This window comes from Pleuronectes platessa, chromosome 5 (assembly GCF_947347685.1).
Source record: "Pleuronectes platessa chromosome 5, fPlePla1.1, whole genome shotgun sequence".
Lineage (NCBI taxonomy): Eukaryota > Metazoa > Chordata > Actinopteri > Pleuronectiformes > Pleuronectidae > Pleuronectes > Pleuronectes platessa.
In genome coordinates this window covers 3,463,730-3,478,954 of record NC_070630.1, presented here as the reverse complement: position 1 = coordinate 3,478,954, position 15,225 = coordinate 3,463,730, and the positions used below count along the sequence as shown (strand labels likewise).

General features: G+C 47.6%; 1 protein-coding gene across 3 annotated transcripts in view; it reads left to right on the top strand.

The window, feature by feature from the left end:
* The first annotated feature begins 302 nt into the window (after positions 1-302).
* Positions 303-15,225, top strand: part of aplp2 (amyloid beta (A4) precursor-like protein 2) — a 54,180-nt gene continuing 39,257 nt past the window's right edge. For all 3 annotated transcript variants that reach the window (XM_053422611.1, XM_053422610.1, XM_053422609.1), the window contains exon 1: positions 303-659. In XM_053422611.1, coding sequence (XP_053278586.1) covers positions 588-659 — 72 coding nt within the window. In that variant the 5' untranslated portion in view covers positions 303-587. The remainder of the gene's footprint in view (positions 660-15,225) is intronic.

Here is a 15,225-nt window from a genome sequence, read left to right as displayed (position 1 = left end):
CAGAGAACCGGGAGGAGGGGGCAGAAGAGAGCAGGAGGGGGCAGTAGAGATTAGGAGGGTGCATAGACCGGGAGGAGGGGGCAGCAGAGAACCGGGAGGAGGGGGCAGCAGAGAACCGGGAGGAGGGGGCAGTAGAGAACCGCGAGGAGGGGGCAGCAGAGAACCGGGAGGGGGCAGTAGAGAACCGGGAGGAGGGGGCAGCAGAGATCCAGAGGGAGGGGGCACTCGAGATCCAGAGGGAGGGGGCAGTAGAGAACCGGGAGGAGGGGGCACTCGAGATCCAGAGGGAGGGGGCAGTAGAGAACCGGGAGGAGGGGGCAGTTGAGATCCAGAGGGAGGGGGCAGCAGAGACTCAGCTCCCCGCCGCCACACAGCTCAGTGTGGCTTCACATTTCCAGAGGAGACGAGTCTCAGTCCAACCTCCAACATTTTGTGTCGAGCTCCGGTAACAAAACAAGCGGAGCAGGACGCGTCCCTCTGCCCGGGACTCACCCACCACGGACCGGGATCTCTCCTTCTTCTCCGGGACACACACACACTCAGAGGATACGAGTTCTTTACCGTAGCACCGCCGCAGATCCTGGAAGATGGGTTCAGTCCCGGCGATATCGGTCCTCTTTCTGGGCATCGTGGTTCCAGCGCTGGCCGGATACATCGAGGTACGTGATCCGGTCGTTTCCCCCGATTAACCGTCGGTTCAGTCGATGAACCGGTGTTTGCTCGATTCTCTAAGAGCCGTTATTTGTCCCGTTTTCCACAGCAGGCGTCTGCGGCTCCATTCTGCTGAAAAACACTATTAAATCACATCTGTGTTGTGTTGTGTTGTGTTACTGTGACTTATATTGAACAGGCTGTGATTACACCCCCCACACACGATCCACACACAAGTAACGGTATTGATCCATATTTAGAGATTTGCACCACACTTCTTTTACACAGTTTCGAGGCCTGGACGTTGATTTCTTTGTGGCAGATTCAACATTAGATCTCGTTGCATCGTGATTTCAGGTTGTGTTGTTCCACCTGATTCCTGCAGCAGTGTGTTGATGTGGAGTTGTGACCCAGGAAGGTTCTGTAACAAGATTACAGCTGCCCCGGGGTTTCTGCAGCAGAGATCAAATGAAAGACAACTGGTGCTTCGTCAGGCCCGTGGGGACACACACATGGACCTCTGACAACATGCTGTGCATTACGCCTGTGTCCCGTCCTGTGTGTGTGTGTACAACCCTGCAGGAGGAGATTGTGTACTTTCTTATTCAGTTTCCAGCTTTATGGCACTTGTGAAGCAGGCAGGCCTCTCTTAATGTCATGCATTCACAAGTTTGTTGTCGTGTTTTGATATTAAAAGCACCGAAACACTGCACGAGTGCCATTTGCTAGGCCGAATGTGGCTGCTCCTGTGCAAACACACCCACCCACACATGTGCACACACTTCCTGAGTATCCTATTTTCCCAGTGGATCACCAGTCATTGTCTCTGTACACCCAACGCCTGCAGTGTCAGACGTGTGTGTCATCGGACGACAATGCACCCAATAACAGAGCAAACAACCCCAGTGAAGACCCCCCCACCACACACACACACACACACACACACAGCCCCTCAGAAGGCAAACACCAACGTTCCTGCTCACTGTTGAAAAGACCCATGACAAAACATTTTAACAAGATATCTCCTGGCACGACTGTGTGTTGTCCAAAGTGGTTATCGGGGGCCGCTCCTCCCTGTCCCCCCCCCTTGCGACAAAAATCCACGGCCATTTTGAGGCGGTATTGGCGGACATTGTGTGGGGGGGAAATAATGGTTATTATGTCCCCAACAAAATCTATGCAGCTGCACTCTCTCTCTCCACAAAGGCCGGTCCCCTCTGTGATGATTGTCTCCTCAGTCAGCCTCTCCCGGCCGCATGGACCTGCTGATCGATATCCCACAGACTCTCCTGAGATGATTAATGGGTGAAATCAATGCATTTTCTGATCAGTCACCCAGATTAAATGGAGATGTGAACACTGGCTGCTGCGGGGCTTCACTGTGTGGCTACTTTCGAGGATTCCTGGGGTTTAATCAATGGCTGTCCTGAAGGACGGGGTTGTTTGATACAGCATTGTTATATGCGCTAAAACACGATGTGTATAGAATATTGATTTTTTTTCCCCAGATTTCAGTTTTTCATGCGTGCCTCATTGGGCCCTGAACGCACACCCTGCTGGTGACAGGAAACTTGAGACTCACTACTGGAGTGATAACAAACAGACCTGAACATTCACCTGTGGGTAAAACAAACAGTGAACACCTTTCAGTTGGAGAGAGAACAGAGGAAACCAACTGCCCCGGAGAGATTTTTATCACGCATGACTCCTCAGGTTGCATTCCTAGTTAACCATAGTCAAATATTACTAATCCACAGTCAAATATAGGAAGTTAAACATCAAAAATATCCGTCTCTGTTGAAACGTCGCTGATCTTTCTTGTGTAACTCTCGTTGTTTGGACCATGTCAGGCCTGCGCTGCCAAAGAACAACTGACTGCTGTAGTGGGCTGTTGTCAGTGAAGCCGTTGGTCTGTGCTGTCTGTGCCCGGCTGATGAGCCTGTGGACGCTCAGCCGAGGTAGAGAGTGCTACGCTGACTGCACTCACTGCCCCTGGACCTTGAGTCTGAATTTACGATCCGGCGTTGAGCTCCACGGAGACGCTCTCTCTCCGCCTCTCGGGGATGGTTTGTTCCCCCTCGTTCGGGTTGTCCCTCGCTCCTCGTCTCTCTGTGTGCGATGTGGTGGTCGAGGTGTCATCGGGCCCCGGCGGCGGCCCTCCTGTTTCCCAGTTCCTCCTTTTGTGAGCATTAGGGCTTAGCCAGCTACTTCAGCTGTGTAAACGGTTTTGTTTTGTCAGATACCTGTGAGAGTGCCAGATTGTGACCTTTTGTTTCTTCAGCTGTGCCCCCCCCCCCCCCTCATCTCAGCATCTTAGAGTCACCCTGCACTGGCTCAAGTAAAGGCTCTGCCCTGGTGATTTATAGCTCTTTGCACTCTTATCCTCGCCCTTTAATTCCTTACCTCCTTTTTGTAACATGGTTTTCTCTCCCTCTCTTGTTCACTCGCTTCCTAGCTGAGCGGCTGCTTCCTTCTCTGGAGCTAATGTAGAAGAAGAGTGCAGGCTACAGCCATGTAGCAGGTTTGCCCACAGAATCCCTTTGGGGATTAATGGAAAACCAAATATGTGGAACAGTTAATGCATTCGGAACATTTAATTCTCCGCTGACTTAAGCTAGCAGAGATTATCACAGCCGGGACACACTCTGTGGAAATCACAGTGTTACACAACATCAGATTTTTGTGTCGGTCATAAAATTACAAAATATTGGTGTTTTCCTTCCACTTGGCTTTTTACGTCAAATACATCATGTGATCTCGTGCTAGAGGAGTGACTTTGGGGTTTTATAGCGTCTGCACATATACCAGTGGCTCCAGTGGAATGGACAAGCCCATCCAACCCACAGGAGAAGAAGTATGAGAAAATTCTGTTCCGTGTATCCCAGAGAAATGTCTGTGGTTCTGTGCTCATTGCTCCTCGGTTGCAGTCGTCTTGCAGCAGCATTTCTCTTCTTATCATTCAAAGTCTGTGCCTGCTCGGGCTCTGCGTACTTGTAGAGAGCCACTGGTAATAAAGTCTGCTCCTATGTGTGTATTCGCTCTGGATATGAGGCGATAATGAACAATTGCTTGTGAACAAATGGGCATAGCTGGCTGTGATTGTCAGGGCGGGTGCTGTGGGGCCGACCGTTAGCCGGGGTGAATGATTCCCTGCGAGGGCCTTTTGTGTGGTCCTGAATAGCCAGGACAACGTGGGGTGTTGTTACCATACAGAGGTGATCGAGATATGGAGCAGAGACGGGGGGGGCGGTGGCAGACTGTTGGCAACAATTCACGCACGAAAAAAAACAACATTGAGTAGCACTTGGGTTTGATAACGATCTTTCAGTTCATTGTTGTGGGAGGTGGTGCACAGCCAAAGCCTCTCTGCAGGCCGTCTCTTCTCTCTCGTCAAGGCTCTGAAGATTTCCTCTTTGACCTCCACGTTCGGTCGTGTCAATCAAAACGACGGCAGCAGCATGTGCTCCGTCGGCTGAGAGGCGGCCTCGCTCGCCCCTGGAAGTCGTAGATTAGCGCCTAAAACCCTTGCTTTTTCAATTGTAGGGACATCTCCATATCCCCGTGAATCCTCTTAGCGACAAGAAACACTGGGTGCCCGTAGATCAGCGAAGGGAAAGGTACTAATCCCAGAGCCTTCCTCTCCTCCTGCTGCTCGCCCACCAACTCAGTCAAACCCTTGTTTTCACGCCCTGCAGAGGCAAACCCACTTCACAGTGGCACAGCACACACACTGTGAGTCACCTGTGTGTAGTATCAGTGTTGTGTGCTCGACATTGAGCTCTGATCCGTGCTCTGTGACAAACAGAAGGAAGGGATGTCTGATTGAATCCAAGCCCCTATTCTCTGCTTTTTCATTTCCTCAAAGATTCCTTCCTGCCACTCCACGGTTCTCAGCCTCCGTGTGTCTCTCTCTCCGTCTTCCCTTTCACTGCAGCGGCTGTTTCTTCCTCCTCGAGCCTGCGCACATCTCCTGGAGCGATTCCACAAACAGTCACTCTCTCAGCTCATCCCGGGGATTTAAATAGAGAGGCCTCATCAGACGAGGCTTGTTCTCATGATGCCTGGCTTTGTCTCCCAAACTCTGCGTGCGCTCTAACTATCCCAAATGAGCGCTGTGGCCTCCTCTCGTTCTCTTCTTTTCTTTTTTTTTTTGCAATTGGAAATGCATGTTTGTGTATCTGCGTTCTAAGTTGTGCGTGTGTGCACAATCCTGTTACAGCGCGTCTCATCACATATTTAGTCCGTGAGAGATCCTGGGTGGCTGGTTGGATATCGGTGCGATGTGAGTGGGTTCAAGTCGACACACTCATCACTGCACATCCGCCCTCCCGCCACATGTAGGCCAATCGGCACGTCCTCCCCGAAGACCTGCAGCTGAAAGGTGAACGCCACCACGCCAGAGTTTAGAATGTGTTATTCCTTTACGACAATAGCCCGGGCTCAACTGCGGCTGTGTGAGAATGGCTTTTGTCGGTTTATATGCCAGAGTGCTCAGGAATGCATAGCCTGAAGTGCAAATGGCTCGCTGCATTGTGCGTTGAGCGGCTCTCTTTCCTGTGATAGCAATGAGAAACGACTATTCGCTCAAGTTCAGGAGACAAAAACATCCCCTGTAATCCCAGAGAGCGGAGCCTTGCTGTTTCGGACTTTATTTTTTAATGTAGTTTCGGTTTGAGATCGAGAAGGCAGTGAACGTAGGTGGGTTAAACCCTGTCACCCCCTCCTCACTCTGTGTGTGTGTGTGTTTGTGTGTGTGTTCGTCCCTGTAGCTCTTCTGTGAGTCACTCTTGCTGCTTGGGTTTTTCTTCCCATGAATAAAATATCCGGTGTGCTATCTGTGAGTTATAGTGCACTCGTCCCTCTGCCTATGGCCTCGTCCGTCTTTCCCTCCGTCCCCGTCTGTCCAGCGTGTGAAGACGTAGCCCGCTGTCCCCACCTTGTCTTCCTCACTTGTGTGTCTCCCAATTTTGTAACATCACTGGGTCATTTGCAGACACACGCATTGATTTGTCTCCTTTTTTTTTTTCTTGTAGCCTGGAATAAAATGGAGGCAGGCAGCTAAGAATCAAAGAGCCAGTTAACTTTGTGCCAGGCGACGTCTCCCACTGTTTACTGCACCAGAAAATAAAAGAGCAGAAATGACTCAGGGGCTGAATTTTTTGTGTTTCTTTTTTCACTGTGTGATTGAAATTATTTTCACTGGATTTTGCCAAAATAAAGAAGAGCCAAATCAGACCCTGTTTCCCAAATATCAGTTATAATTTATATTTTCTTTTCTTTGGGCTCTGTTGATTTCCATGTGTGTGTCTGTTTGTTTATATTTGTATCTCTTAGTGCATTGTATGCCTCTGTCCTTGTGTCATCACGTTCTGCGTGTTTTAAGACACGATTGAGGACAGTCTGTGTTCTTAGTGGTTTTGTGGGGATTTCTCTGTAGGATCAGGTTGTTCTAAGGAACTTATCTTCAGGACCAGGTCTGAACACTGATTGACACATTGCACTTGGTGTTCTACTTCTGATAAGATGACTGACAGCCGCCACACTCAAAGAATAAATGCTTAAGATTTATAATATAATATGATATAACCTGACCAACATTGAGTTTTAGGGGCCGATGCTGATACATTGTTAGGGAGTAAAACATTTCCTATATTGATATATAGATAATTTAAACCCGCAATGATTCCTAAGATGTTTTTATTAAACACAAATTATATTGATTCATGATATTTTACAGTTTAACTATAAACTTTAATATAAATACCCATTAAATAGAACTTCATTTAAGAAAATAAACATTGTACATCAAATGTAAATGCACATCTTTTTTCTGCATTTTCATTCTGTAAAATACAAGTTTGCACATTGGCAATAAGTCTGAATATTTGTGTACACCATTCACTGCCAAAGAAAACACAACATATTAGATCCTGCCCCCCCCCCCCCCCCCCCCCGTTCCTTCTTCCTGCTTCCCAAGCTCCTGTCGTATCTCTTCTCCCTGTATCTGGTGCTCTTAGTGGAAATGGTATCCTCCACCCTGGCACCACGGACTCCATCCTGTTTCTCCCTTTTTCTTTCCTCTGGGGTAAGAGGAACATGTCAGTACGGTAAGAGATAGAAGCAGTGCAGTGTAACTGTATACCCCCAGAGAAAGGCCTGTACTGCTGCTGCTGCTGCCTCCTTTGCCTCGGCTGGGCGATGGCCCTGTTAGCAGCCTGTCTGATACAGCACTTTCTCAAGGAGAAGGTGGCCAAGGACAAATAGCAGTTCTATAGAATGGTCCACACAGAAAAACAAGGAGATTTAGCCTCAGAAGGGAGCGAAGCCCACAACCACCTCGGTCCTTTGAGGCCATAGATATAATTTCCTTCCGAGTTTCCCCCGCTATACTTATGTTTAAGCTCCTACCTTCAAACTCTGTAATTAATTCGATGAGAGGTGTTCATGCACGGTGAAGAGCTAAAGCCTGCACATCCCCTCCCTGCTCCCACAGAGGCAATAAAGAGAAGGAGGCTTGTGTGTTGTATAATTTAAGTAAATGACAGTCACAACCTGGCTGGAGTTCATTGGACATCGTTTCCACCGACCAAAATAGAAAATGACGGAGTGGGGGAAATGAATGTAGCTTGAATGCTACCAGGGCGCCATGGGAAATAAGGGACACACATATATATATACACACACAGTGCATAAGTAATTTCAGCTGAGTCTGACCTAAACTCAACAAGCATTTTGTCTTTTTGAGTCCGAAATCTGATCCGAGAACAATTCCCCCCTGATTACATGCACATATGAATATCATTTTTAAAACCCCCAACGGGCCTGCATATGAGGTTGCTGCACTCTACAGTTCCCCAAGTGTGTCTCTCTGTGTCATTGTGTGTTATCTTGTGTGTTTTACTGCATGCTTAAGGACAGTAGGAGGCAGATATAGCATTCTGCACCAGCCCGCGTTGTGCCTGATCTACGACCCTGATGTTATCCTTGTAGAGCCCGTTTATTTATCCTCTAACTAATGCTCAGTAGATGTTTCGTTATTATAACCACATTCTTACTCAAAGATTCATGGGAAATGACGTGTATGGAAACAGCGATTGTGCATCCAACCTCGGATTCTGAAGTTGAAGGACTTGTGTCATTTGGCTTCATATGTAAATCTTTTGTTACAACCGTCTCCATTTTGCATAATGGTTGCCCTGAAAGTGCACTTTATTCCTCACAAGCTGCAGCTGGTAAATGCTGCAGCTGAGCACCTCCTATCAGCCATTTTGATCTGAGATAAAAACCAATCAAGCCCTCCAGAGAATTCCATTAGTTTGATGAGATATGATATTCGCTCCGAGCACAAATCTGAAATAGCTGTTTTCAGACAAACCCATTAAAAGTCATTTGATCTTCTGCAGCTAATTATAGAGCCTTCTGAGCAGCGGGCCGCCTCCGCTGGACTCCACCCCCTCCATTCCCCACCTACCCTCCAACCGCTCCCTTCCGTGCTCATCACATCCCGTCCTAATGTTTCAGGAGCCTCTTTAGTGCCACTGTGCTATTATTGAGGCGCTGGGAGCTGACAGACAGATGGAGATTGCGGCCTAGTCACGCAAGGGGTACTGGTATTTGTCAGTAGTCTCCAAAATCATGCTGGTTTGGATTTTTCCAATCTTCTGCAGAAGTAACAAGAAGCGGAGGAGGGTCCGACTCAGGTTGTTCACAGTATGAAAAGACACAGGAGGTGGGAGAGCAAGGTCAAACACTTGATAAAAAGCTGAGTATAGCAGAACAGCATAGAGATAGATGCTCCTGCTGTGAAGTCTCTCTCCTCCATAGAGTCATGACTGATTAGCTGTTGCCCTCAGAATGTCTCACCAGAGTTATATTCTTCACCAGTCTGATTGAAATCCCCCCCGCCCCTCCCCCTGCCGAGAGGTTGAGGGAGGGCAGAGCGGGGGCTTAATGACAGATAAAGCATATCTACATTACATCCATCATTTTCCCGCGGTGAAAGCCAGGCCTTCCTCTCATCGCCTGCAGCATGGCAGCTAATGCAGTCATGTGGGTTGTGTCTGTGCTCCGCTGCTCTGTGTCTGCAGGGGGAGAGAACCGAGCAGGGAGCAACGCAATCAGGGCACCGATTCATTTAGAATCAGTCCGGGCGGTCACGGGAGAGTGGCACCGCACGCAGGGCACCAGAGTCAAACTGCCGCCCGCTTCCAAATGGTAATTAGGGTAAAGTTGAGCGTCGTCAACTTCAGTAGACCCTCGTTAGAATCGTTTGTTTAATGTGATCATCTTCGTCATTATTCTATATGATCTCAAGAAACATGGTCTCCGAGCTAAAATTTATTTTAACATCACCCTGCAGAGGGTTTATAGCATATGTGAAGGATTTGGTCGTCTCACAGTTAACTGCTTGAAAATCTTCCTGTGGAAACGACTCAGACTCGCTGGTTGAGGCAGCTCTGAGTTTATTTGGCTTCTTATCTGAATTGTTTTTAATACTCTTATAGGTGAGACAATTAAATGATCTAGATATATATTGTTTTTCCTCTACTTTCCTTCCTGTGTAATCGTTTTTGTCATTATTTCATGTAGAAAAGGAAAATGTGAACCAAATAAACAGAATGGATGAATATTTTTAATGACCTATTGAGCATCAGAATTATTTAAGGAAAAAATGTGGCAACACGCTACTAATGTTTGCCTTTTAGCTTTCTGTGGATTTGTTGCATCGAATCCAAATATGTTTGAAAGTATAGCCGTAGCATCAAAGTCAGACCCCTGGCAACACCAGTGAGGTCAACAACCTTCCCTCCCCCCCCCCCCCCCCCCCTCCAGCATTCCCATGCAGTACATCTGTCACCTGCTATCATTTCATGTTGTCAGATATTTTGGAAACATCGCTACGTGACCTTGATCCCGTCCTTTCTCCTGCCGTTCTCTGGCTGCCCCCCCCCCCCCCAGAGCGGGGGGCCACAGCCACAGCTCACGTCTGCCTTGTAGCGACTGAACGTGATATTTCCATGTTGTCCTTGAAACTGCTTTTTTCCGCCTGTTCTCAATGTCAGCGCCCACCGAGCCGCATTACCCCCCCCCCCCCCCTTCCAGTCCCTCTGATTCAGACGCAGTGTTCTTCCTCCCCTCTCCTCGCTCTGAGCTGACTGTACCACCCCACTGTACTACCCCCACCCCCCCCCCCCCCCCCCATTCTAGGACAAATTGGCTGTTTTGTGTCTTACTTTGTTCACTGGAACAATCCGTCCCTGTGCCTCCCTCACCTCATTCCCCTCTCGCTCCACTATCTCTCTATTACACCTCTCACCCCATGGCTGCCTTTTTACCTCCTCAGTTCCCCAATTTCTCTTCTGCTTGCTCAACAATTACGTGCTCATTAAACGAGGGAGCCCGGGCCGCTGAGAGAGACGTCAGTGACAGAGCTGGAGGCCTGAGCGAGGTGCCCTGTTACTGTGGTTCCTTTATTGACAAGTCTGCCTGCCTGTCTGCCAGCCTGCCTGAGGAGCAGCTGCGTGGAGCGGCATGCTGATGAGCACAGAGTCATCCAGCAGGGGAAATGGAAAGGCGGCAAATGGGAGTGACGGAAGGAAGGAAGGAAGGAAGGAAGGATGCAGCACTGGGTTTTCAGTCACGAGGAGGAGAAAGTGAAGTGAACACAGGTCATTTCTTCCAAATCCTCTCTCCTCAGCGCAAAAGAGAAAGCAGTCTCTGCTCTCCACTCCTGTGTCTAATCCTGCTCTTTTAAACTGCTGAGAGTGCAGTTCAAATTGGGGAAAGAGTCGGCGTCCACACAAAGCTGCCCTCGAAAACACAGGCCCATAGTTCACAAACTGAGCCCCCGTCGAACAATCTCCTAAGCCCTAAATCTCCCGTGTAGCCACTGCCAGCGCCGAGCCGGCCGCTGACTTTTTTCCCCGCCCGGCTATCGCTTCTCCACAGACTCTCTCTCTCTCCATCTCATCACCTGAAATTCCCCCCCACAGAACGCCAGCGCGGTGTCAGAAATACCCGGCAACCCTCATTAACTCCTCTGCCTTTGGTGATGTCCGGCTTAGACGTACACACGGCAGCGATATGCCCTCTTTGCACCGACACACCTGCTTGACCCGTGCTGCTCCTCCTCCACTCACCGGCTGGATATGGAGAGACCTCCCAGCCGGCACAGAGAGGCTTTTAATGAATGCACAGGCTATTGGCGATTTAATCATGCTAATGTGTACGTTACAGCGGGACAGCTTATCGGCTATTTGATCTCCAGCCCTGCTCACTGGAGAGGGCCCTAAGCAGAAGCTACAGGAGGAAGAATGAAGGGGGGGGGGGGGGGGGGGGGACACAACCTAAAGGCAGCGCAATGAAGTGAAAACCAAGAGAAAGCAACACAATTTAATCTCTTGACCATGGACATGAAGAGGAAAGAGAAAGAGGCGATCATTACACAGAAGCAAATCTCTAAACCGCTCGTGCATCAATTGGAAAGGGGGGGGGGGGTGTCGTGTTTAGGCTAAACACATTGTTTGACTCGGAGGTGAGGCTAGTTGTTGTGTTTATTTTAGTCATAAACATCTGGCCCAGTGATGTCAGGAATGTAATCCGCTCTCGGGCACGTGGAACATAAGCCTGGATAGAGAGGGCTGGGAGGGTCGCCGGCTCACAAGGCTCTGACAGAGGGAGAGAGGGAGTGAGGGAGTGAGGGAGGAGCAGGTGGAGAGGTAAAGAGATAACTGAGGCGAGAGTAGATGGACGCTCACAGAGTTGTCTAGATTGCTCACGGCGGTTCTGACGTGAAAGGAGGGAGATGGAGGTTTGAAGGGGGTTGCTCATGCGGAGAGCTTTTAGTGGTCAGGAGGGAAGAACGGCCGACTCACCTCAAACCCGCCACGCAAAAAAAAAAAAAAAATGTACCTGAAAAGGAGCCTGAATCTTCTCAGTGCTCGAGTCATTAACGCCAAATGAGAAGCAATTATCATCATCCGGCAAGAAATAGCTTTTACACTCCAGCGCCTTATTTATGCGATGGTGCACCTGCGTAGCTTAGCAACTCAGCAACACGCTCCCCCGGTGTAATTATCTGTTTATCGCTGCAGACGAACACTTATCAGTTATTTCTCTGTTGACTGACTTTAATGCAGATACCATCCTTCTCACAACTTCGGCTGTGATTTTTCTGTCTCTTTTGTTGTGTTGTTGCATGTTAGAAATCAGAAAGTGGAGGTTCAAAATCAATTAGTACTCTAATGAGAAGATCCCCCAGGCAGGGTTGCATCTATTACTTACCGATCAATAATTTATATACTCTCGCTTTATCTTTATTCTTCTTCTTTTAACGATGACAGCTAATTGTTGTCCCAACACAGGAGAGAAGTAGAGTTGTTGTCATGATTGAGATATTTCAACAACACAAGTCCAAGTCTTATTGGCCGCTGCTCGCACTCTTCTGCCCCGCCTCTCCTCTTCACCCCGTCCCTTCTCCTCCTGCCTCCTTTGCATCTCTCCTGAAATCTCTTGACAGTGATTGGACTAACGAGGAAGCCGTAGTCAAGCTCTCGCAAATCTCTTGACAGGTCTCTCCCGAAATTGGGCAGCAGATACTGTGAATGCTTCACCCCGAGCAGAGATGCAACCAATTTGCTCCCTTGCGTCCTCCTCTCTTTCATTCTCCGCCCTCTCCTCCTCCTCCTGCTGCCCAGCCAATCTGCTCGGCATCTACCTGATGGAGTCAGGTAGGGAAACCCAAAAGCAGTGTTATGATATCTGTGGATAAACCTCAGGGCGGTGTGTGATGCGGCTGGAGAGGTGGACGGAGGGGACGACTTTTCCAGGAAGATGCGTGCAGCTTGAAATCTATGTCAACTTGTGCCGTGGGGGGGGAAACAGCTCTTCAGTCCCTGCTCCTTACTCTGCTTCACTGGCAGCCCCCCCCCCCCCCCCCCCTCCCCCCGGAATACAAGAATAATGAAGTACAAGGTGCAGCCGTCCTGAGTGCCTGTCTGACACGTCGCAGATAACAGCTGAGAGAAAGATGTCGAGGAGACACAGCATCGACAACTCCGGGTGTCTGAGAGAATGTGTCGGAGGGAAAAACAGTGTGAAGTGCTGGAGGGGAAACGGGATTAAAAATGTGGAGGAGTGATGACCTTTGCTCTGTGATGACAGAGAGTGGTTCAGCTATTTACTTCAGAGAACCCCCCCCCCCCCCCCCCCCCCCCACCCCTCACCCCCCTCTCCCCGTGACTGGCTGCCCTTTGGTCACTGACATACATTATAAATCTCGAAGGTCCACTTTGCATCAGTTAATAGCTTTGTCCCCTTGTAAAACTACTTGTGCAGTAAAAACCTCTCTTGTGAAAATCCCAGGAAGAAAGTCTCCCACTCAGACATTCACTGATTCAATCGAACTGAGAATTAGAAAAACAGGCGCCAGCAAAACAAGAAAAAGTTTCGGTTTCTCCTTTAGTCACAGCTCAGTGACCAAGGAAACTCGTGGTCATGGGTTTTTTATGAACACACTTGAACTTCAGGTCATTGAGTGGACTTCCTATCTTTGTGCATCACTGGCACGTGAAGGATTCCACTTTTTATACAAATTATATAAGTCTTGCCAAAGGCTCAAGGTGCAGTGTCAAATTTGCTGCAATTTGGACACAAGATCAGATCAATATTAATAAACTTTTGATATACAGGTGACCAGCACTCTGGGGCAGCGGCGGCTTGGAACCATCAACAAATGTGATGTTGTTGACAGCAGCCTGTTCAAACTATGCCAATGATTGGTTCTTTATTATGAGGTTCTGTGCACTGAGTCGAGTTTCAGCTAACTTTAAGTAAACAGGTGCAGCAGCAGCTCTGCAGACTTTACTTGATGTGACTCGATAACTGTAGGTTTGTTAGAAAGTTTCAGAAAGAAAGCTGCAACCAGCTTTACCACAGACTGTCAAACAGCCCATTTCAAACATGCATGTGTGCAACGGGCAATGGAGCAGCTTAGACAATACCCATGATTAGAACATTAATTGCAGTTTTGGTCCAAAGCTTATTGAATGGCTGTTTTTACCTTATTCTACCTCCTGTAAAATCAGGAAACAGCATGAACCCAGTATGACGGCTTTACACCGTTCACCAGAATCACTTTGAATCCATTGTAATTGACAATGAAAATCCATTGTAATTGACAATGAAAATGAATTCAATGCCCCACGAGAATGTCTTTACCTTTTATTAATCATTCTTCTGACAGAATCTTACATTAGAGGAGAAAATGGCGTCTACAACCATGACATCTACTTTGATAAAAAATCCCGTCTGAGCTCTCATTTACAAAATATCTCCAGATGAATTATGGTTCTAATGAGCAAAAAACTTGTGTTTCCTAGTGTTTATTTATCTTTCTGAACAAGCAACGTTAGACAGGGCAGACTCGGAAGACGAGACCCTCCAGTCCACCAACTGGAGCTGCTTATAAATAGACTGGACACACCTTCTCCCCAGTGAAAAGCCAGTGTACCACAGGGAAAAGGAGTAAAAAGTACTTTGTCCTAATTAAGAGTTTCTTTTCTTCTCTTCTCTTGGCCTAGCATCATTGTACCTCTCTGCATTTACGTTAACATGGCAGATGCCTACTATTCCACATTCAATGAAAACACACACATCTAATTGCTAGATCACAACAAGTTACAAGCAACCTACAGTCTGGAGTGAAGAGGTGAGAGGGACAGAAGATGAACTCAGTTGAACGCACACCTCCACCAGGTCCACTTACTGTCAATCAACCAACAATCTAATTACACACACACACACACACATAAGTCCTGAAACCTCAACAGTCCTGCCAGTGTTGCATATAGCCTGGTACAAAGAAAAAACAACACTGCTGCACTTTGTTCTCAAGATGTCAAAACCAATAAGCCTTCATGGCTATTTATGCCAAGAAGTTCGGTGCCCATCATATCGTTGTGTCGGAAAACTTGCAGCGTCAGTGTTTAGACTGCGGAAATATATAATGAGAAATAAATGCATTCACCTGGGTGTGAAGGAGAAGGAGCTGATAACAGCCTGTGTCTCCTGACTGATAATATATTCTCACTGCTGACAAAAGCCAGATGCTAGTGTGTGTTGGTGAGTGTAAAAGGTGCTCAAGTTTAGTGCTGCAGTAGTTCTCAGGTATAGGTTTAAAAGTTGTCCTTGAACATGAAGTGTTCCAGACGTCTAATGAACGGGTGAAGTGTAAAAATCAAGACTTTTTATATATTTTATCTTTTATATATTTTTATTCAGAAATGTTTGTCAAAATAAATGTTACTTTATATAAATATTGGAAAAAAGTGAGTAAATAAGAAGTAAACAGTGAGTAAATATATACTGGTTTTCTATTTTTTTATTGCTTTTCCTATGTAGGTTGTATTTATTGCGTTTTTATGTTATTGCGTTTTTATGTTTCTATGTTCATTGTATGCACCAATTACCAGAGCAAATTCCTTGTAGGTGTAAACCTACTTGGCAATAAAATACTTCTGATTCTGATTCTGACTTTCAAGAGCGAACATGAATCAACACTCACCTTTTCTCTGT